At 40.0% G+C, this 24,927-nt stretch overlaps 1 protein-coding gene across 4 annotated transcripts in view; it reads right to left on the reverse strand.

Moving 5' to 3' along the window:
- Positions 1 to 908: 908 nt before the first annotated feature.
- Positions 909 to 24,927, reverse strand: part of znfx1 (zinc finger, NFX1-type containing 1) — a 32,806-nt gene continuing 8,787 nt past the window's right edge. For 3 of the 4 annotated variants that reach the window (XM_062038252.1, XM_062038254.1, XM_062038251.1), the window contains 13 exons: positions 24,077 to 24,183; positions 21,590 to 21,822; positions 20,608 to 20,727; positions 20,377 to 20,519; positions 20,159 to 20,302; positions 19,970 to 20,075; positions 18,697 to 18,932; positions 16,583 to 16,722; positions 13,789 to 13,921; positions 12,692 to 12,859; positions 11,056 to 11,166; positions 5,587 to 5,682; positions 909 to 5,407 (listed from right to left, as the gene is read on the reverse strand). In XM_062038252.1, coding sequence (XP_061894236.1) covers positions 2,966 to 5,407; positions 5,587 to 5,682; positions 11,056 to 11,166; positions 12,692 to 12,859; positions 13,789 to 13,921; positions 16,583 to 16,722; positions 18,697 to 18,932; positions 19,970 to 20,075; positions 20,159 to 20,302; positions 20,377 to 20,519; positions 20,608 to 20,727; positions 21,590 to 21,822; positions 24,077 to 24,183 — 4,179 coding nt within the window. In that variant the 3' untranslated portion in view covers positions 909 to 2,965. The remainder of the gene's footprint in view (positions 5,408 to 5,586; positions 5,683 to 11,055; positions 11,167 to 12,691; positions 12,860 to 13,788; positions 13,922 to 16,582; positions 16,723 to 18,696; positions 18,933 to 19,969; positions 20,076 to 20,158; positions 20,303 to 20,376; positions 20,520 to 20,607; positions 20,728 to 21,589; positions 21,823 to 24,076; positions 24,184 to 24,927) is intronic. The other variant, XM_062038253.1, reaches the window with a different exon arrangement.

Raw genomic sequence — 24,927 nt, forward strand, 5'->3', positions numbered from 1 at the left:
TCTTCATTGTTCATTAAACAAATTGCAAAAGATTCACCAACACAGATGTCCAGAATACTGTGGAATTTTGAGATGAAAACAGAGCTTTTTTGTATTGGATTCAATGGTGTCCGAATACTTCCGTTTCAACGATTGACGTCACGCGCATACGTCATCATACATAGACGTTTTCAACCGGAAGTTTAGCGGGAAATTTAAAATTGCACTTAATAAGTTAACCCGGCCGTATTGGCATGTGTTGCAATGTTAAGATTCCATCATTGATATATAAACTATCAGACTGCGTGGTCGCTAGTAGTGGCTTTCAGTAGGCCTGTAACTCCGCACTTGCCCAATGTACACTACATTCACTTGTTAACAGCTACATGCCAGGTTTTTAACTAAATGATCAAACTTACAATTGCCACACATGTAGTCGATTGTTGGGTGGTTGGCAGGGCTTTTTTAAACATGTGTAGCGAAGCCTGCTTTTTTTCTACGGCATCTTGAAAACAACATAACACCATCCTGGTCAAATCCTTCCTCATACTATTTGTGAAGTGTTTCAACTTTCATTTAAGTGTCAATTTAATTGGATTTAAACAACAGTATTTAATGTGTATTCAGTTCTGTTGGCGACACAAAAACTGTATTTGAACTGTACATGTGTGTTGCTGAGAGTCCAGCAATAGTACTTTAAGACCATCTGGCATGATCGATGATACCGTCCACCTTGTAGGATGTTGCCATATTTCCACATTGGTGCCACCTCTGCTTAAAGCTTATAAATAGAGAGAGTTATACCCCCGCTTTCATCAAATACCACATTTTGCATTCAGGCAGTTTTTTTTTATGGCAGCGACCCATCCATCATGTGTTGCAAAAATAGAAAAATGTGACTCAGTGAGAGACAAAGCTATTTTTGGGATTGTTTATTTTGCTGAGCTATATAGTACACATGCAGTTTCTTAATGAGTGACACACATTTTTTGTTAATGCTTGTAAATATTAGCTCTGGCAGTGATTTAAAGACACAGTGTGAAACAAAGTGCTTACAACATACCCTACCAATCTTTATTTCCAACAAAGATTTCATGATTCTATTATAGACTACTATGACTACTACTACCTATGCACTACAACTATACTACTGTACTTTTTTCCATGAAAATTGTGTACGATAAGTCTAAAATACACAGTGAGGAACACACAAAAAAAAGTCTGACAATAAAATCCGAGTTGGTTTTTTTCAACCCACTTCCATGAAAGCTCAATACATGTATCTTATTCAGGATGGATGGATGGAATAAGGGATTAAAATAGTTTAAGCTTCAAAACAAATAGTGTAAGGGATGATAATGGTTTAAAAATGATGCTTATAAAAGCTGGAAAATAATACTTGTTTAGCATTTTGTGCGGTCAACAGAATGCATTTTACACACACACACACAAACACAGTAATATATCCCCAGGCTACAATAGTAATTCTAAACAAAAGGCTTATTTTGCATGTAGTATAGTTACAAAAATTCATAGTTTCCGCTTATTCGTGGCATACTGACAAAAACCTGGAATTTAAAGAGGGACTGCACTTTTTTGGGAATTTTGCCTATCGTTCAATCATTATGAAAAACATGATGACGAATGGAGCCTATCTCAGCTACAATCGGGCGAAGGGAATAAGCGGTAGAAAATGGATGGATGGATGGATGATGACGAATGGATTTTTTTAATGTATTCTAAATATTGACTAAACGTAGAAAGTCCGCTTAAAGCGGAGCCAATGGGAGCTCAACTATTTGGCCCATAAAATCCAATAAATAACCATTCAAAAAGCACCAACAATACTCCATTTACATTTTGTGACTTGATTATTAACCAAGTATTCATGATATTGTTATTATGAGCGCTAATGCAGACAAACTATTTATTGCGGGGCCGTGATCACAAGCTTGTGTGCCTATGTTTACATCGCTTCTTCGCCCCCTGTAAGTTTATTCTAGATCATAAGTCATGCATCTCACCGGCACAGAAGAAGTCTGAGTATGTATTCCGACAAGGACCCGAAACTGGCGAGGACGACACAAAATATGAGTCATTTTTAATCGAAATGGGAATGTATGAACATCCTAGTAGTTGGCATCCTAATGACGGCAGACCTTGTACAGTAAGTGATGTGTTATTATGTTTGCTGTCTTTCATAAAGTGAAGTGCGTGAAGAAAAAAAAACAGACGTGATGCGTTTTTGTCACTAATGCGCCGCGTATGCTTAAAATGATCAAAATACGTACATTTTTAAATGTTACTATAAATGTGCTCATTACTACATTAAATATATACTTACATTATGTATGCAAAACCTCAATGGAGATGTTTGGATGTTTTGTACAGGCTTTGTAGGTGGAATTGCGCGGCTCCCATAGGCTCCATTGTAAGCAGGCTTTCAATTGCATTTATTTAATACTTAGAATGCAAAAAAAATGACATCCGTCATGTCTTTCTAAATGATTGTAAATGATAGGCAAAATTGCACACAAAAAAATGTGCAGTTCCCCTCTAAACGGTTAAAAGGTTTAAAAAAAAAAAAAAATTTGATTTCGTTTTAACAAATTCTGTATTATTTTTTATTGCTCGCAGTTTTTTTTCTGTAAGAAGGATTTATGAATTGACGGTGCTGTTTTGCTGCTTTGTTTATGAGCCTGGTAGTCATCCTCCAGTTTGCCATTCAAACTGCGAAGTGGGAGCGGCTGGTATTAGTCCTTTTTTTTTTTCCAAATGGGTAATAGGACATAGATGATTGGTCTCCACAAAGTCCTTTTTTTTTCCAAATGGGTAATAGGGCATAGATGATTGGTCTCCACAAATTCTGCCTTGCAACAAGTGATGAGGCGAGCTATTGGGTTGAAGACAAGACAAAAATCTACTTCAGAATGAATCTAGCACGCCAAGACATTTAACCATATGTGTAACTGCTAGTTAGCCTTGCCTATAGGTGAAGATCTTCAAAGTTAATGAGGTTGTTGGCCTCGGACCACGCTGCGTGCTGGGCCCCGTCCATTTCCGACGCCACCTGATTGCCGTCGGCCAGCCTATGAGAGCTCCCGCCGATGGTGGCCTTGCAGTCAGGGCATTGTCGGGACTCCATAGCACCCCCGCACTCGGTGATAACGTAGACATGGCCGTTGGGGCATTTGTACCAGTGTCCAGGTTGCAATTTCATGGCCGTGACGATCATTTTTTTCTCCTCCTCACTGATGTCCAAACCTGTGACAGACACCTTTTGCTTCATTTCCTCAATGACGTCTTTCAGTCTTTTTCCATCCTGCTCGGTGAACTGGCCATTCTTTCCCAGTGTCTCTTTCATTATTTGTGTCTCACTTTCGATAAGGCTATGTTTCCCTTTTTTCTCCGCCCTGCTGCAAAGGACGATGAGTTCGGCCCTCAGCGTGAGCCTCTGCAGCTCCCTTTGCATGTCAAACATCTGCTGCTCTGTGAATTTTTGAGAGAATTGGTCGTTCCAGAGCAGGAAGTTGTTTATACTCTTCTGAAACTCGCAAATGTTGGTCAATGTGGTATTCTGCCTGACTATTGATAGTAGTTTTTCAATTCTGTCAATAAAGTTCAGATTGTTTTGGATGACCCATAAGTCATTGGCCGTAAGGTCCTTGCTGCGCAGAATTTTTTTTATTTTCATGTCTTTATCTGAGTTTATCTTATAGCTCCCTAGAGTGTCCAGAAGCTCCAATCTCTGTAAATTTATGCTGCCCTGAGATCCCCTTATTTTTGTCTTCACCATCTCTATCGCTGCAAGACTTCTGTTGATATGAGATCCATAGCGTAGGTTCTTGCGGATCGGAGTCCGACACTTTGGACATTCTTTCAGCTTTATGGCCAGCTGCCCTTCACTGGCTTGGGGTTCATCATCTATCGCCATGTATGTATCCATGGACGTGTGTTCAACGATGTGGCCACAGTCCTCCAGCTGGAGGAAGCAAGCCTTGGGGTCATCCTCTGTGCCGAAGAAAATCTCGGTGACCTTGTCTTCATGACAGATGCGGCATTTGCTTGGGCATTTTTCCCCGCACAGGCCAATGCACGGGTGACCGCAAGTCAGGGTCAGGGTGCAGGGTTGGTCGCATGGCGGCCGATCGCACGGCTCGTGGCATAGCTTACTGCAGCTTTGGTGGACGCATTGCCAAGCACAGGGCTCATTGCAAGGAGCACAGTGCTGTCCACACTTGTTCATGCACTTGCTGTGAACGCAGCAGTTCTCGCACGGCTTATCACAGGGGGGGCAGCTGCTGGTGCAGGGTTCAGTGCACTCGTGGGAACAGATAAGAAGACGCTTGCACCGATGATTGCAAGATAAGTGGAACCGGCCATTGTTACACTGGCCGCAAGTTCCACGACAGGCATGGTTGCATTTGAGTTGCTGCCCGCACGATGTCATACACAGTGGCTCCTTGGCATGCTTCATCGTTTTGTGAAAACAAGCTCCTAGCTGGTTGTGACCGCAGCTTAGTTGTAGCATGACTTTGACCATGCACTTGCTGGTGCAGGGAATCCCGCACATCGAATCACACCGATGCCCACACAGAAGCGTTTTCTGGCAAGGAACTTTGCAAATAAATTCCTCTGGGTCCTGGTGACAGGGAACCATTTGCTTGTGCTGGCACTTGGGTATAATCTTTTCAATCCTGATTGGACAGTCTTTTGGACAATCTGCAAAGCATTTAAGTGAGCACTTGTGTCCCAAAGGACATAGAATCCTCTCACAATTCTTGAGACACTGGTATTTCTGGTGCTCTTTGTCGTAAGGGTGGCAGACACTCTCGCACACATGGCCGCAGTCCAAACGGAACTCACAAGGTTTGGTGCAGCCTCCCTCTGGGGCTTGCTTGAAATCGTCAGCACAAGAGGCTTCAATCTTACTTTCTGCGTGATTCTGACAGCAAAGAGTTAGCGCCCTCCCGATCTGATCCTTCTCCTTCAAGGTTCGGAAGGTGTTTTTCCACAGCTGCACTTTTCCCAGCATCTCACTGTTGCCCATGCAGTAGAGACCTTTCTTGGCCCTGGACAAGGCGACGCAAACACGATTGGAGATGTTCAAGAAGCCAACTTTACCTTGGGTGTTGCTGCGCACCAAAGACAACAGGACAATGTCATTTTCTTCTCCTTGGTACTTGTCCACCACATGGACTCTGACACCTTTAAACAGATTGCCAGGCATGAGTTTGTGCAGGCAGTGGAGCTGGGCTGTGTAGGTTGTCAGAATGGTAATCTGCTCTGGCTTGTACTCCTGGAGGAGAAGATAGCGGCAAAAAGCAACTACAAACTGGGCTTCGTGGAGGTTCTGGTGGCTACGATCCTCCTTGAACTGTGTTTCCAGTTCATTGTGTTCCACAAAGAACACATTTGTATTGAGGCCCTGAAAGAGAGAGTTTAAATTAAAAAACAGTCATTGAACAATTTGAGTTTAAACCTAAAGGATATGATAAAGAATACACCCAAAATTGGAACAAAAGTGACTCTTGCTCCCTTTCATCTCAGTTCATAAGTCACAGCTCATCCTTGGTATCAATCAAATTGGTTTTCACTGGTACGCACCCTGATGTCGTCAAAGTTCAACACAGAGGGATGGTTTTCCAGATCGGAATAAATATTTGGAGTCAGCAGGCGGGCAATCTCCGGCCTCATGCGATGCTGAAAAGTGCAAAGAAAAGCAGTGGTCAAGCAGTGGACATGGAGCATGCAATGTACAGTAGCTCATTTTTTAAATGTATTCCAAATATTAAATGTGATCAAAAGTCTGCTTACAATAGAGCCTGAGGGAGCCACTTTGTTTAGCCTATAAAGCCCTTAAAAACATCTAAACACCTCCATTAAGGTTTTATATCCATGATGTAAGTATATATGTAATATACAGGCACATGTATAATAAAATGTAATATTTACATATTTTGATCATTTGAAGCATACGTGGCACATTAATGTCAAGAACGCATCACGTTTGTTTTTGTTTTTTTCAACAACACAACTGATTACTGCTCACTGCAGACTTCATGAGAGCCAACAAACATAATACAAGCTCACTTACTGTACAATGTCTGCTGTCATTAGGATACTGACTGATAAAATGTTGTTAAATTCCTGTTTAGATGAAGAATGACTCAAAATCCTCACAAAGAAAAGGGAGGTGGAGCCATGCGTCTTTTTGTGTCGTTCGCCATTACCGGGTCTAAATTGGCTGTCAAAATGTATCAACTTGTTGGAATTTTCTATCCAGGTGTGAGGCATGATTTATGATTCAACAATGAACTTCCAAGGAGCAGGGAAGCGAGGAAACCGCTGACCCGCTGACCACTTGATGATGTAAACATAGCAGCATAAACTGGTGATCACGTTGCCGCTATAAATAGTTTGTGTGTGTTAGCATTTATAATAATATCATTAAAACTTGGTTAATAATCAAGTCACGACATGTAAATGGAATATTGTAGGTGCTTTTTGGATGGTTATTTATTGGATTTTATTGGCGAAATAGTGGACCTCTTATTGGCCCCGCTGTAATCTAACTTTTATTTACGTTTATTTACAAGTTAGAATGCATTAAAAAAATGTCTTTCATAATGATTGTAAACAATAGGCAAAATTCCAAAAAAGTGCAGTTCCTCTTTATTGTCTATTTTTGAGACAAATAGTTTGTTCCTTTGGCCACTGTGGTTTCCGTTAAAACAGTAATTTATCCTGCGCAGACTCCACTTTAAGTTTCACCTCAATTAAGGCAAATAAAGGAAATTTCACAAGTATCAACTGGAAGACGAGTAATAGGTAAGCATGCAATTAGGAATGGGCGATATGACCCAAATCTATATTGCGATATACTTTATTTTGCAGCCTCCTGCGATAACGAAATATATCACAGTATTTAATTTGTTTTGTAAATGATAATAAGACGGCTGACAAAGGCTTCTCACTTGGACACCGACGTATACAGTAACTTATTGCGTAATTTGTAGTTGTATTATGTCTCAAAAATAATAATCTACTTTCTAATTTACTGTTAATATCCGGTTACTTTCTTTTGTGCCATGGTTCTATCTACACTTCTGTTCAAATACAAATCCCAAAACCAGTGAAGTTGGCACACTGTGTAAATCCTAAATAAAAACAAAATACAATGATTCGCAAATCCTTTTCAACCTATATTCAATTGAATACACTGCAAAGACAAGATATTTTACGTTCGAACTGGAAAACTTTGAATTTGATGCCTGCAACATGTTTCAAATAAGCTGGCACAAGTGGCAAAAAAGACTGACAAAGTTGAGTAATGCTCATCAAACACTTATTTGGAACATGCCACAGGTGGACAGGCTATTTGGGAACAGGTGGGTGCCATGATTGGGTATAAAAGCAGCTCCCATGAAATGCTCAGTCATTCACAAACAAGGATGGGGCGAGGGTACTACTTTGTGAACAAATGCGTGAGCAAATTGTCAAACAGTTTAAGAACAACATTTATCAACGAGCTATTGCAAAGAATTTAGGGATTTCACCATCTACGGTCCGTAATATCATCAAAAGGTTCAGAGAATCTGGAAAAATGACTGCACGTAAGCAATAATATTACAGACCTTTAGATACCTCAGGCGGTACTGCATCATAAAGCGACATCAGTGTGTAAAGGATATCACCACATGGGCTCAGGAACACTTCAGAAAACCACTGTCAGTAACTACAGTTTGTTGCTACATCTGTAAGTGCATGTTAGAACTCTACTATGCAAAGCGAAAGCCATTTATCAACAACACCCAGAAACGTTGCCGGCTTCGCTGGGCCCGAGCTCATCTAAGATGGACTGATGCAAAGTGTTCTGTGGGTCTGACGAGTCCACATTTGAAATTGTTTTTGGAAACTGTGGACGTCATGTCCTCCGGAACAAAGAGAAAAATAACCGTCCGGACTGTTCTAGGCGCAAACTTCAAAAGCCAGCATCTGTGATGGTATGGGGGTGTATTAGTGCCCAAGGCATGGGTAACTTACACATCTGTGACGGCACCATTATGCTGAAAGGTACATACAGGTTTTGGAGCAACATATAAGCAACGTCTTTTTCATGGACGCCCCTGCTTATTTCAACAATACAATGCCAAGCCACATTCTGCTCGTGTTACAACAGCGTGGCTTCATAGTAAAAGAGTGCGGGTACTAGACTGGCCTGCCTGTAGTCCAGACATGTCTCCCATTGAAAATGTGTGGCACATTATGAAGCCTAAAATACCACAACGGAGACCCCCGGACTGTTGAACAACTTAAGCTGTACATCAAGCAAGAATGGGAAAGAATTTCACCTGAAAAGCTTCAAAAATTGGTCTCCTCAGTTCCCAAACGTTTACTGAGTGTTGTTAAAAGGAAATGCCGTGTAACACAGTGGTAAAAATGACCCAGTGCCAACTTTTTTTACAATGTGTTGCTGCCATTAAATTCTAAGTTAATGATTATTTGCAAAACAAAATTGTTTTTTCAGTTCGAACATTAGATATCTTGTCTTTGCAGTCTATTCAATTGAACATAAGTTGAAAAGGATTTGCAAATCATTGTATTCTGTTTTTATTTACAAATTAGACAACATGCCAACTTCACTAGTTTTGGGTTTTGTAATGTTAAACACTTGTTTTTCTGTTATTTGGATACGTTACATTAGTTTTGGGCGATACTACAAATTTGGGTATCGAGGCAATGAATGAATTATATTTATGTAGCGCTTTACAATGAGAAACCCATGCATTCAAGCTTGGTGATAAGCTCGTTTATACCAGTGTGGGTGGCACTGGGAGCGAGGTGGGTGAAGTGTCTTGTCGAACTGGGAACCCTCAAGTTCCTGGAAGGCTGCTCAACCCGCTGAGCCATTCTAGCCCTGATACTATAAGTACTGAGGAATTGTAAAAAAAAGAAATTAAACAATACCAAGTGATTGGTCTTATCAATGCTGATACTTAAAATGTTCAAGGTCACTGAATGATAAAATGTTTGATCACAATCATAATCAGACAAAAAGGATGGAGGTGCAACAATATCAATAGAATATTTAAATGAACAAAAACGTGGAAAATAAAGTTTGATAAATAATACCAATCTATCTACTGTAGTATCAGTCAAATAATGATATTACACTTTATATCGTTAGTGTTGATATTTGTATGGATCCACCAACTTTTCTTTACGTTCAAGGGTTCCAGCTTGCGATTAGCTGTTAGTTTCCCACCTAGGTTGTGTAGTGAAGCATGTTTAGCTATTCCTTGTCCTCCAGGGATGAAACATGTAAGAAACGTACTTTATTTGTCGCCATGGAGGTGAGGATTACTGACTTAAATGTGGATTTGCACTGTGGAGAGACGTCCGCCGCTAGCAAGAATGCTACAATGCGTTGAGGACACGTTTGTTCACTTGTCGCTGTCAAATTGTCATTATTTGCAAATCTTTTTCAACCCATATTCAATTGAATGCACAACAAAGACAAGATATTTGATGTTCAAACTCATAAACTTTTTTTTTTTTTTACAAATAATAATTAACTTAGAATTTCATGGCTGCAACACGTGCCAAAGTAGTTGGGAAAGGGCATGTTCACCACTGTGTTACATGGCCTTTCCTTTTAACAACACTCAGTAAACGTTTGGGAACTGAGGAGACACATTTTTTAAGCTTCTCAGGTGGAATTCTTTCCCATTCTTGCTTGATGTACAGCTTAAGTTGTTCAACAGTCCGGGGGTCTCCCTCGTGCTATTTTAGGCTTCATAATGCGCCACACATTTTCAATGGGAGACAGGTCTGGACTACAGGCAGGCCAGTCTAGTACCCGCACTCTTTTACTATGAAGCCATGTTGATGTAACACGTGGCTTGGCATTGTCTTGCTGAAATAAGCAGGGGCGTCCATGGTAACGTTGCTTGGATGGCAACATATGTTGCTCCAAAGCCTGTATGTACCTTTCAGCATTAATGGCGCCTTCACAGATGTGTAAGTTACCCATGTCTTGGGTACTAATACACCCCCATACCATCACAGATGCTGGCTTTTCAACTTTGCGCTTACAACAATCCGGATGGTTCTTTTCCTCTTTGGTCCAAAGGACACGACGTCCACAGTTTCCAAAAACAATTTGAAATGTGGACTCGTCAGACCACAGAACACTCTTCCACTTTGTATCAGTCCATCTTAGATGAGCTCAGGCCCAGCGAAGCCGACGGCGTTTCTGGGTGTTGTTGATAAACGGTTTTCGCCTTGCATAGGAGAGTTTTAACTTGCACTTACAGATGTAGCGACCAACTGTAGTTACTGACAGTGGGTTACTGAAGTGTTCCTGAGACCATGTGGTGATATCCTTTACACACTGTTGTCGCTTGTTGATGCAGTACAGCCTGAGGGATGGAAGGTCACGGGCTTAGCTGCTTACGTGCAGGGATTTCTCCAGATTCTCTGAACCCTTTGATGATATTATGGACCGTAGATGGTGAAATCCCTAAATTCTTTGCAATAGCTCGTTGATAAATGTTGTTCTTAAACTGTTTGACAATTTGCTCACGCATTTGTTGACAAAGTGGTGACCCTCGCCCCATCCTTATTTGTGAATGACTGAGCATTTTGTGGAATTTACTTTTATACCCAATCATGGCACCCACCTGTTCCCAATTTGCCTGTTCACCTGTGGGATGTTCCAAATAAGTGTTTGATGAGCATTCCTCAACTTTATCAGTATTTATTGCCACCTTTCCCAACTTATTTGTTACGTGTTGCTGGCATCAAATTCTAAAGTTAATGATTATTTGCAAATTGTAGCATATTCAACTGAATATGGGTTGAAAATGATTTGCAAATCATTGTATTCCGTTTATATTTACATCTAACACAATTTCCCAACTCATATGGAAACGGGGTTTGTATATAATTTATATCGAATATCGTCTATATTGCGTAACTCTAAATGCAACACATGAAGCCAAAAAGAGTTGGAGACAAGAATTCATGCTAACGGCTATGCCAGCTCATATGTAAAGTGCATCAAATGCCAACCTGTTGGTTGAGTCGGACAAAAGGTAGTCTCATCCCCACCAGCCTCTCAAACATGGACACCCCCATTTTGTAGTTCTTCTCCAGGTCATATACTGTGGAAGTGGGACGCAGCTGTGGAAAGAATAATCACACGTTTCTTACAATGCTGGTTTACTTTGTCTACGACATGACCTGTTCGTATGCGTGTAGTAGTCTTTTTTTTGTTTAATAATCCTTCTGTATTTCAGGGAAGGTGCTAAGATGTATAAGTATATGGCGTATATCCAGCTTTTGGATAAAAGTATCAAAAAGTATTGAAATACATTAACGATATACATTTTGGTACAAAAATATTGGTGTCGGTACAACAGTGTCTCAATTCCTAGGGAAGATAACAAAGCTCAACCCGTGACGGGCAGTGATGGGCAGTAGCAAGCTACATGAAGCTAAACTACATAGCTCAACTACATTTTCCAGTAGAAAATGGATGGATGTATGGATATATACATACACTTTATACTAGAGATGTCCGATAATGGCTTTTTTGCCGATATTCCGAAATTGTCCAACTCTTAATTACAGATTCCGATATCAACCGATACCGATATATACAGTCGTGGAATTAACACATTATTATGCCTAATTTTGTTGTGATGCCCCGCTGGATGCATTAAACAATGTAACAAGGTTTTCCAAAATAAAACATGGCACTGCCATATTTATTATTGACGTCACAAAGTGCTTTTTTTTTTTTTTAACATGCCTCAAAACAGCAGCTTGGAATTTGGGACATGCTCTCCCTGAGAGAGCATGAGGAGGTTGAGGTGGGCGGGGTTGGGCGGGGAGGGGGTAGCGGGGGGTGTATACTGTAGCGTCCCGGAAGAGTTAGTGCTGCAAGGGGTTCTGGGTATTTGTTCTGTTGTGTTTATGTTGTGTTACGGTCCCGAAATGTGTTTTGTCATTCTTGTTTGGTGTGGGTTCACAGTGTGGCGCATATTTGTAACAGTGTTAAAGTTGTTTATACGGTCACCCTCAGTGTGACCTGTATGGCTGTTGACCAAGTATGCATGCATTCACTTGTGTGTGTGAAAAGCCGTAGATATTATGTGACTGGGCCGGCACGTAAAGGCAGTGCCTTAAAGGTTTATTGGCGCTCTGTACTTGTCCCTACGTCCGTGTACACAGCGGCGTTTTAAAAAGTCATACATTTTACTTTTTGAAACCGATACCGATAATTTCCGATATCACATTTTAAAGCATTTATCGGCTGATAATATCGGCAGTCCGATATTATCGGACATCTCTACTTTATACATTTATAAATAATTGGTTATTGTTTAAATAAAAGTATATTGATATACTACTACAAAAAGTATTATTAATAATGATGATAATAGTAATAATAACAATACAAATATAATAATAATAAGGTAATAACTGTAGTGTGCTACAGAAAACAAATACAAATAACCATTAAAATATTTGAAAAAATATATAATAAATGCATGTCTGGAAAATACATTGTTTGTTTTGGTCAGCTAATACTCACAGTACTTTCTTTCTTTCGTGCGTTTTGTCATAACAACTATACACAGGTTAAATTGTAGCTCTAAGCAGAATTGTATTTTTTTCATTTTTTGACTGTGTGACCCCTCACCTGCTGGTGGTCTCCGATGAGGATGAGATGCTGGCATGCTTGACTGAGTGTCGTGATGATGTGGGCCTCCAGAACTTCTGCAGCCTCTTCCACAATCACCACTCTCGGGCGCACCTCCTGCAGAACCTTGCGGAACTTGGACGCCCCTGTCGTGGTCATGCCGATTACCTGAAGGAGATGTTATGGGTGAGTTTGTTGATAAATCCTGAGCCAATCCGCAGTACAGTGCATCGCACAACACAACAGCCACAGAAACAATGTAGAAATGCGGAAAGGTGCAAACTGCTGAGTTTGTTGTAAGCGATATTAGAGAAAATCCAACGCGCATGATTTCCACACCGTTATAGTTTTGCTAACGGACATGTGGATGTTTTTTTTTTACCCTTTGCGTTTCTATTTCTCCGTATTTGTTGCATCTTTGCTGTTCTTGCTCGATTATAAAATATGTCAATCAAGCAGGTGGTCTAGCTGGGAAGTAGAGCAGCATTTTTTATACATTCTTAATATTCAATGTTTTATTGTTCATAGTTGATTTTGTAAACCCCACATTGTGTATGGTCATTATTGTGAGAGTTGTTGTACCATCTTGTGATCAGCTATTAGGATTTTTTCACAAATGCACATCAAGCTTTTTAAAGTGTTCATAAAAAGGGATCCAAGCCCATACCGCAAATTACATATCTTGGCCGCGCGGGTGTAGTGCCTGCTGCTTTACCTGCCTCTCTGTATGACCCATGTCATGTGACTTTAACTTGACACGGCATTGGCTGGTTCTGAGACAGGATCGACTGCTTCAGTCCTAATTTACCGTAAGTGCGTCTTGCATTCTGCACTGATTTTTTCCGTACTGAGTTGTTTTTTTTACACTGAATTTTAAAAGACTGAATTGTTAAACACGCATTTTGCTAACAATTTTTTTCCCAATGAAACTGTCAGCATAATTTGATGTAAAAAAAAATTCAGTTCACAAAATTCAATTGCAAAACATTCAGTCCTATAAAAAAGCTTTTGTAACAAAAACACAAAATAACCTCCACACAATGTTCCCTTCTTATTAAGGGAGATACCTGAGCATTCCATCATGGCCATATATGTACCTTGGCACGCTGCAGGATGAAGCGGGTCTGCTCATGTTTCAATTCGTTGTATCTGTCCACCGCCTGCTGGTATTCATCTTCCAACGGTACAGTGCCGGTACGGATATCAGCTCTGTAGCGTACCACCCACAGCCTGGAGACATATGGAGAAACCTGTTATTTAGCAGTTTGTCATGCAATGTCCTGTAGTTAGTAAAAGTGGGTATTATTATCATTTTTTATTTCAATGATATCCCCCAATCCAAACCCTCCAGGGGCTTTGGGATTATTGAGAGAAAAAAATAGGAGACTCTTACAGAACCCATACAAATGCTGTGCAATGAAAATCCACCTTTAAAAACACTGGGTGTTGACTGACACTCAGCCAGGTATTCTTTTTTTAAATACCAATACAAATTATAGATTTATTGGAGGTGACATGTTTTTTATCTTAGATGTAAACTATCCTGTTCATTTGAAGGGGAGCTGCACTTTTTTTTGGGGGGGGGGGGGGGGGGTTTGCCTATTGTTTACAATCCTAATGAGAGACAAGAAGACAAAAGGTTTGGTTTTTGTGTAGTTTTTTTGCATTGTAATTTGTAATAATCGTCTCGTTCTAGGTGGCTAGCAATGCAGTAAATAGGAGCAATCCATTCTGTCTCTGGATCACTTTAAAAATGCATCCAAAAACCGCCAACAATACATTTACATTTATGTTTCGTAACCTGTATAACAACCAAGCTGTAGCGACGTTGTTATTATAAGAGTAAACACTGAGGAACTCTCTTTCTAGCGTAGTAACACATCGCATTGCGACGGCATGCTACGGTATTGCTACGACAAGAGGTAAGCTAGCTACTGCATCAACAGTTTGTATTGCACACCACAATGCGATAGGACACCAATCTGTTCTGACTGAAAAACATGAACAATCATATTACAGTATCTGTAAAGTATTAGCCCACATTTCATGTTTTGTTTGTACAAAACCAGCTCGACAGTGTCTGTAGTTGTAATAAACATGGCGTGCTGCATGTATCATGATTAATATCATAGTCGCTCACTCGATGGACAGTAGTGCGTTTGGTCCAGCTGGCTGGGGACGTTTTTTCTCCGGTTTATTTTGGGTAAGCACTCCCTTTATCTCGGGATAGCTTGGCTCCAAGTTCCAAATTTGCAGCGTCACGTCCCGCCTACCTCACTTTCTCGGACTCCGTCTGCTCCACCGTTTCACCCTCTGTTCTTGCTCGCCTCTATAACCAGCAGTTCATCCTCCGTATTTTCAGCTTCAAAAAGATAAGGTTGTGAATCCTCATTTGTCCAAACATGGCTATATCCGTTGCCAGCTACCAAGTCTGCCATGATTTAGAACAGACTTGCTTTTGTTTCCGGAAGTAGGAACACACATTTGTTGCCGTAGGTCGGAAATACGTTGCTATGGGAACGTAAATAAATGCGCTAAGGAAAGACGTTTCAGTAATGCATAAGATGACCAAAATATGTTCAATATTGCATTTATTACATACCGTATTTCCTTGAATAGCCGCAGAGGCGCTAATTAATTTAAAACCTCTTGTCACTCCGGCGCTTACCAGAAGCCTGCGAGATGGCCATGCATGCGCTAATTATTTTAAAACCTCTTCTCACTCCGGCGCTTACCTTATCATGAAAAGCACATTTAATAAAAAAAAACGTTATTATGGTCTTACCTTTAGGTATAAATGAGTCCATGCCAGCTCCTTTTGAAGAAAAGCATAGATATAGAAGTCTTCCTTATCTTTCTTCAGTTTTAAAAGTCTCTCTGTCTCGATTGAGATCTTCCTTTTAAGTATTACCTCCTGCTTCGATTGAAAGTCCAGTTTAGAAAACTGTTTTATTTTAGATATGTAATCCTCCATGGTAAAAACAATGGCTGCGCACTCTTGCTGCGTGTTGTCTTCTTCTGCAGCACAGGTCTTCTGCAGTACCAGCAGTCGCAAGAAGGATCACTAGCGCCCCCTACCATCAGGAGGCGGGAGTCATTTAATGACTCATATTTGACCCGGCGGAAGTGCCAAGCATGCGCTAATTATTTTGCGAAACGAGTTTGACCCGGCTGTAATTCTAGGCATGCGAATACCATATTCCCGGCGCCAATTCAAGGAAATACGGTAGTTATTAACAGGTCTGTTACTACACAAGTTTGTCTCTCATAATGATTGGGAGCGATAGGAAAAAACAAGTTCCCCTTCAAACTGATAATGAATGCATAAACATGACGAGACTAAAACGGGTTGAGAGATTTGTCTGTCTTGGCTCTATTAGGTAAGAAGCCCCTTTTGGGATCATTTTTCCCACCAATTTGTGGACTTATTCATACACCTTGGGAATAGACTTCCTCCGATGGCCTTGTATGAAAGGATGGAACATTTGTTCAACAATTTTAAAGAGATGGGGTTAAATGCTGAGATGCTGCCAAAAGGTACAGAAGGTAAGGTTGTATTTTTGCCTCATTCCTGTGAGAATCCTGCATGTGACTGAAGCGTTAAGGCGTGGAACTATTCAGGACCTGCTGCAATGTGCTCAAACAACCACCAAGCAGATAATACTGTACTGTATCATCTCTTTTTCATTCGAATTTATCAGGTCGATAGTGCATTCTTCACACAGTTTTCACTTTAAGTGAGGGATGAGGCAAAAACAGACCCAGGCCCATCGTATGTGTTCATCAAAACTGAATATCAAGAAATTGTTAAGCTCTTGCCATCGGGTCTCATTAGGTTGCAGCTGTACTTAATGCAGTGGGTAAGGGGGTGTACTGTACATGCAAACTGACCGATAAAGTCTCCATCGATCCTGCATACTGAGGGCCCAAATGTGCAGAACGTTCTTTTCCTCCTCTTCGCTCATAGTTTCTGACTTGGAAAGCTCTCTCTTCATTTTATTAATCATTTTACGCTTCTGTTGCCGTTGATACTGTGGAAAAGAGGACAGAGGACACACAAACACACAACAACTCAGACCCTCAGTTCGGTTACGGAGACAACGGGACGCCCAAAGCCAATCACTCCAAATATGGTCAAGTAGGGTGACAGCGGGTGAGAGCATCACTCTGCAAACAACTCGCTGTTGTGTTTGTTATTTTTACATTTGGATCACCTACACAAATTTTAAAAAACAAGGTTTTACGACGGTGTCAGTTTGACCCTGGAACAGATTAATTTCAGTGTTTCCCACAGGACTGCAAGCTACACTATATTGCCAAAAGTATTTGGCCACCTGCCTTGACTCACAGATGAACTTGAAGTGCCATCCCATTCCTAACCCATAGGGTTCAATATGATGTCGGTCCACCTTTTGAAGCTATTACAGCTTCAACTCTTCTGGGAAGGCTGTCCACAATGTTGCGGAGTGTGTTTATAGAAATTTTCCACCATTCTTCCAAAAGCGCATTGGTGAGGTCACACACTGATGTTGGTGGAGAAGGCCTGGCTCTCAGTCTCCGTTCTAATTCATCCCAAAGATGTTCTATCGGGTTCAGGTCAGGACTCTGTGCAGGCCAGTCAAGTTCATCCGCACCGGACTCTGCCATCCGTGTCTTTATGCGCCTTGCTTTGTGCACTGGTGCTCAGTCATGTTGGAAGAGGAAGGGGCCCACTCCAAACTGTTCCCACAAGGTTGGGAGCATGGAATTGTCCAAAATGTTTTGGTATCCTGGAGCATTCCAAGTTGCTTTCACTGGAACTAAGGGGCCAAGCCCAACTCCCGAAAAACAACCCCACACCATAATTCCTCCTCCACCAAATTTCACACTCAGCACAATGCAGTGTGAAATGTAGCGTTCTCCTGGCAACCTCCAAACCCAGACTCGTCCATCAGATTGCCAGATGGAAAAGTGTGATTCATCACTCCAGAGAAGGCGTCTCCACTGCTCTAGAGTCCAGTGGCGACGTGCTTTACACCACTGCATCCGACGCTTTGCATTGGACTTGGTGATGTATGGCTTAGATGCAGCCGCTCGGCCATGGAAACCCATTCCATGAAGCTCTCTGCGTACTGTACGTGGGCTAATTGGAAGGTCACATGAAGTTTGGAGCTCTGTAGCTACTGACTGTGCAGAAAGTCGGCGACCTCTTTGCACTATGCACTTCAGCATCCGCTGACCCCTCTCTGTCAGTTTACGTGGCCTACCACTTCATGGCTGGGTTGCTGTTGTTCCCAAACTCTTCCATTTTCTTATAATAAAGCCGACAGTTGACTTTGGAATATTTCGGAGCGAGGGAATTTCACGATTTGTTGCACAAATGGCATCCTATGACAGTTCCACGCTGGAAATCACTGAGCTCCTGAGAGTGGCCCATTCTTTCACAAATGTTTGTAGAAACAGTCTCCATGCCTAAGTGCTTGATTTTATACACCTGTGGCCGGGCCAAGTGATTAGGACACCTGATTCTGATCATTTGGATGGGTGGCCAAATACCTTTGGCAATATAGTGTATATGTCATGTGACACGTAGATGATGTTGTCCTCTAATTTGCATGAATAGCCAATATTACATGTAGATGTAATTCCAATGGACGCTCTTGGAAAGATTGAGTAAAAACATGAAAAACAAAACCTGTTTAAAAATACAAGGAACTTTTTTGTGTTGCTTCTTGTGTTTTTTTGTTTTATGTCGCTAAGTTGGCAACACTAATGCCTCCTGCTGCAGTTTCTTATTCTCTGGCAGGCAAGTTGCAAATGAAGCAGAGTTACGATGCCATCTACTGTTGTAACGACAAGTTGCATGCACAGACACGGACATCCAAATGTAATGTAGAATGTATATCACTTTACATTACTTCCTCTGGGAAAATTTGTTTTGAAATTGGAATGATTTGTAATTTAAACACCAGAATGTGTTCAGCTTTGGAGTGCCCATTATTGTGTAACAGAAATAAATAGCTTACCATCCATTCTTCCTCAGGCTGCTCAGGCTCTCCTTTGTCCTGTTCCAGGTTCATAGCCAACATCGATTCCTGCATGTTTCTGAAGTGCCACTCTGAGTATGCCATGTTTTTTCCGCGTTTGAGGTCAGTGTTGTCGTCAATGATGCGATCGGCCTGGATCATTTCGGCCTCCTCTACGATATGGATGAGGTCCTGCTGCCACAGCACCATTTCGTCCCCTGTTGCTGCACCTAAGACTGGATTCACACAGCTGCTTTTTAATGACGTTCTTACAGTACACTAATGTGTGTTCCCACAGCATACGGTTTTTGAGGACAAACCATTAGCAAAATCTTTCTCACTTATCGCTCCACTTTTGAAAGAATAAGCGCGATATAGATTTTGTGACATATCACCATTCCCTGCTGTGACAGCATTGCAACAATATATTGTAGATCAGGGGTGTCAAACGTACGGCCCTCGGGTCGGATCAAGCCCGCAAACAGGTTTTATCCGGCCCGCGTGATGAGTTTGCTAAGTATAAAAATGAGCTGCTTTTTTTTTTTTTAATGAAAGGAACTGCTGTTCTAAATGTGTCCACTGGATGTCACAATAGCAATTCTGTTAGGCAAGCAAAATGGTTTATACCGGGGCCAAGCAAGAAGTACACAGTAAAGGGGGACTGTGCCTCCGACCCAAATGAAACTTAAAACCTGCCGTTTCATGTCTTCTGCTTCGAACACATCGTCATTTGGCACCCTCGTTGCCCCAAAATGTCTTTGTCAAACACGAAAAAAGTGAACTTAACCCTTTTTGAATTGTTTTTACCTCTGTTTCTTACGGTGTGTTGAGTTAGCTCTGGATTGATACGTGGACATGACCAAGGAGATATTTGATACCTAGAAGAGTTTACATGTGTTTTTGTTCAATCCCAGAAAGACTGTGACTTAAAGTTTAAACCTGGCTTTGTAGATGCACTGAGACGAAGTCTAAGCTCATTGTGTTTTTGAAACGGCACCAGTTTCTTCAGGATTTTCAACAAATTTGAAGTGTTTGGTCCAGAGGATTGTTTGTGATTTGTACGTTTTCAGAATATGCTTGTTCTATTTTTGGCCAGAGTAAAACGAAGAAAACAACCTAAAGTTGTCTTTCTTTTTACGTTATCATGCCATGATTTTACCATTCCGGCCCACTTGGGAATAGATTTTCCTCCATGCGGCCCCTGAGCTAAAATGAGTTTGACACCCCTGCTGTAGGTTCTGTCTTTGTACTGTTCTGGCATTTTCTAACTCACATCCATCTCCATCTGTGTCCTCTGTCTCCATCTGCAGGATGCCAGTGGAGTGCAAGCCCAACCACTCCAGTATCACACTTGACTTGAGATTCCCTTTCCGGTAACCCTGTATTGACAGAAATACATGTCAATATTCGACGGTATGTCGACGTTGGATATACAGCATATATGTTTCAATAATATACTCACAAGGTGTTGGTGCAGACTGTCCCAGTGGTTTTGGGAAATGATGTTCTCAAGGATAGAGTCAGCCAGGATACCTTCCAGAGAGCACTGGAGTCTGCTGTTTTGATATTGGATCGTTTCCTTTAGTTTATCCATCTCCAAGTAGATCTGTTCCCACGAACGGAGTGATTAGATGGTGATTTAAAAAGCTTCAGAGGATTCACACAAAGACCCATGCTCACATCTCTGAATGCATTGCGCAGGTACAAAGGCATTTTGCTCGACGGCCCACTGGTCAACTCTTTTATATTGAATCTCTTTAGAAGCTCGCTGTTGCTGCGGCCGCCCACACGCACGATGCCATTTGGAAGAAATTTAAGGATCCCTATTGTGCAAAAGGTAAAGAAAAGCTAATAAGCATACTTGACACTAGTGGCTTTAACAAAAACTACTGGTTTAAAATGACTGCTTACCCTCAAGGAACTGGTCCAAGGCGTGGTTGGTAAAACACACCACCAGCATCTGCGAATTATTCCAATGTTCTCGATTGTCCAGAAGAGCATGCGCTATCTTTAGGCCAACATGGGTTTTTCCTTGAAAAACAAATATAGATATGGGAAAGGAAAATTATTATTTTTTCACAGGGTTTTCCTTTTCAAAACAAACTTCATCCAATCCTCTAGTACAGGGGTGTCAAACGTAAGACCCGAGGACAGGTTTTATCCGGCCCGTGGGATGAGTTTGCTAAGTATAAAAATGAGCCGAAATTTCTGAATGAAAGAAACTGCTGTTATGAATGTGTCCACTAGATGTCGCAATAGCAATTCTTTGTATCTTTGTAGATGATGCTACATATGTAAAAAAAATAAAGATAAACCACATGTTAGTGCACCAGTCAAGGACAATGAGCAAACTACAAAAATAATATCCAGTAATTTGATTTAGATTTTTTTTTTTATCTTGATAGATTGACAAATAACACCAATGAGTTGACTGATGAGCATTATCACATAATTTATTCAGAAAATATAAATAACGACAAATAAAGATAGACTATTAACCGCAACATGTAAGTGTAAAAAAAAACCAACAACATTATAATTTGTAAATTTTCAGAATGTGCTTGTTCTATTTTTAAACAAAAAAAACAATCTGAAGTTGTCTTTATTTTTAAGTTACCGTGCCGTGATTTTACCAGTCCGGCCCACTTGGGAGTAGATTTTTCTCCATGTGGCCCCCGAACTAAAATTAGTTTGACACCCCTGTTTTACACCGAAATAGTTTTAATACACTGATTCATTTAAAGTGGAAACAAATACTGGTATTAATGCATTATATTTTTACAGCATTTTTGGGGGAGCTGACCGTTTTTACCCTGAGAATCGAATATCAAGAGACCGGTAAGGACCTTTAATTTTGATGTGTACGAGCAATAGCTTGTCAGTTTGTCGTTACCAGTGCCAGGGGGTCCTTGTATGATGGCCAGCTCCTTAGTGAGGGCAAGTCGGAGGGCTTGCATCTGAGACTCATTCAAGCCCAGCACCGTCTGCCTGGGCCAGGCTTCTTCCTTCAGGATGTGAAAGGGTGGCAATCGCAACTCGCGTAGAGTGATAGATGTTAGGTTATAAAGGTCGTTTTCTTGCAAATACGCCGGTGGATGCACGTCTGTGTTACACTCCACGATATACCTGTAAGAGAAAGGATGACTATATTGAGGAACCAGAGCCATATTGATAATAATAACAGTTTAGAGGATTAAATTCTCGATGTAAATTATGTTTATTGTCACTTGCAAGATAACAGCAAAACAAAAAACATTTAAATCGTTCAATGCAGCTAATTTAACGCTCACTATTTATTGAAACTGTCATTCTACTAACAGTACTCCCCATCCTTTGATCCTCGCGGCAAGGAAGCAGTCATGATGATGATGACATTTCGGACTTGCGACAATAAGGTTTCTAAATGTATGATAGTTGAACAATTTATTTCCCATGATTTAGTTTTATTTAAAAAAGAAAAAATCTAATTAAGTTAAAGTTTGATTTGAAAAAATAATAATAATAATTCACTTAATAAAAAAGTTTGAAAAAAAAAGTTTGAAAAAAAAGTTTGCGCTTTGCCATTCGCTCTGTATCATCCAACGTTTAGCATTTTTGAAATTCTTTCTAGGACCCCAGTTTAGCCAGGGGTGAACTTGATCCACTTTTTCTGTACAATTGCAATAAACTGTAAATGATCATTTGAATTATTACAGTATAATACTTATAATAATAATAATAATAAAATACAATATTACAATTTTATAATATATTATATTAGATTTCTTTTTACCCAATTTGTCCAATTAATTATTACTGTCATCTGATATATTATATTCCTTGACGCGCTTATGCCTGCGATTGATTAATCACAAAGAATTATCATATTGATCCTGTATAAACGCTGATTAATCTCCCAATTTATTTTGACCCCACATGCTCATTTACCTTAACCGTGGATGGGTACCTTATAGACGCTGTGGGTTTTTTATACTGTCAGTGATCAGGTCATTGTATTCGTCAGTGATGGTTATTATTGTGGTTATTGTATGAGTTTATTTCGAACATGCATACAATTTCCAGTTTCTCTTTTTGGCATGTTCGAAAAGGAGTAGTAAGAAGTAGAGCTTATTTAATCCTACCATTGTTCCAGTTCATAGCAATTGCTAACACTTTTGTTCACCTTCCTGTTGAAAGGTAAAAGTTAAAGTCCCAACGATCGTCACACACACACTGTGGCTACAAATGTAGCTTACCACCACCAGGTGTGAATGTGGAGTGAATGAATGATGGGTTCTCACTTCTCTGTGAAGCGCTTTGAGTGTCTAGAAAAGCGTATATAAATCTAATCCATTATTATTATTATTATACAAATGTTTTAAGTTAAATTTTTTCTCTGAGGTTGTATTTCTCCTCTTTTGTTCAGAAGAAGTTGTACGTTCTTGGGTAGCAGGTTATAGTTTGCTTCGTGCATACTTTTAGCTGTTTGTAAATTCAGTACATCTTGGAATTTCCATCCATTTTCTACCGCTTATTCAATATTTTCAATTCAATAAATAAACAAACAGTTTCAATCAATGATCAATCAATCAATGTTTATTTATATAGCCCTAAATCTCAAGTGTCTCAAAGGGCTGGTTTGAGCATTCTCTATATCCAACATTCTGTATTATTCTAACTGATCTTTTTTGTAACACGGTTAGTGTACTTTTATAGTTATTTGCCCATATTTCTGCACAATAACACAGATATGGTAACACTAGCGAGCAGTAGAGAATATGAAGTGATTTTTGGTCAAGTACATATTTAGCTTTATTCATTATTGACGTATTTTTTGCCACTTCTTGTTGTATATTTTTTCCATGAGACTTCCAGTTCATTGTATCATCAATCATTACACATAGAAATTTGCTTTTACTTACTCTTTCAATTTTTATTCTGTCTATTTGTATTTGTGTGTGACTTTCTCTTCTACTGTTACCGAATAGCATTGTTTTACAGAGCTTTAAGGACCGTCTGTTTTTATCAAACCAGTCAGTGCAAAAATGAGTGAGGAGACTCCGACTGGTGTGCTCGCTGACAAATTTCACTCCAAAATACACCCTCACACGAGTTTAGATATTGTTGCCAAGTTTTGAGCAAATAATACACGTGTACTACCATAAATACAACTTCTATTTTACGTTGTATTTTATATTTCTCAACGAACTACAGTATGCAGAGTACCGTAATAAATCGTAGTATCGTATCATAACGTGGCTTAAGTATCATGATACGTTTCGTATGGTGAAGTCCCTGCCAATACCCAGCACTATGACACAAGATGTCGTTATCCAACCAATGAATACTATATTGCATAAGGAGAAATAATACCAGAACGTTCCAAGTAAATTGTTCCTACCTCTGAAAGGGCATGTCGTTTTCATTTTGTTCTTGCAGGCCCTCTAGAACATGACGATAGGCCTCGAAGTAGGCGGGGGTCTCAACCATCACAAACACCTGGTCTTTCTGGAGGACCACAAAAGCTTTAGTTCCTTGTCTGTTTCACCACAAGTCCTTTCTGTACTAAAAGACACATTTTTAACCCCTAACAAATGTAGTGACTAGATTCTAATTTGTAAAAAAAAAACATTTTTAAATACACAATCTTTTTGGTCAGGAAAACAATTTTAATCTGTTTCAGAAGAGTCAACTTATTGACATTCATCAAGCATGAGATCCTATCCAAGGAGATTGCTGACAAAAAAAATAGGTTAAGAAGTGTTCAAAAGTGTATGCTGTTGGGAAACTTTGTGCAATGGTCCAAATCTTCTGTCATCAATATCATTTATCAATTGTGACCGCCGTCACATGGGTAGGTTGTGAGTTCAAACCCCAGCCGAGTCACAACAAAGACTATAAAAATGGGACCCATTACCTCCCTGCTTGGCACTCAGCATCAAGGGTTGGAATTAGGGGTTACTATATATACTGTATATATACAGTATATACTGTATATATATATATACTGTATATATATATATATATATATATATGTGTATATATATATACAGTATATACTGTATATATATATACTGTATATATATATATATATATATATATATATATATATATATATATATATATATATATATATATATATATATATATATATATATATATATATATGTCTTAATTAGATTATCCAAAAAAAATACAATAAAAATAGTGCTCGATACCGTGGTAGAGCGTAATATGTATGTGTGGGAAAAA

The sequence above is a fragment of the Entelurus aequoreus genome, linkage group LG26 (genome assembly GCF_033978785.1).
Source record: "Entelurus aequoreus isolate RoL-2023_Sb linkage group LG26, RoL_Eaeq_v1.1, whole genome shotgun sequence".
Lineage (NCBI taxonomy): Eukaryota > Metazoa > Chordata > Actinopteri > Syngnathiformes > Syngnathidae > Entelurus > Entelurus aequoreus.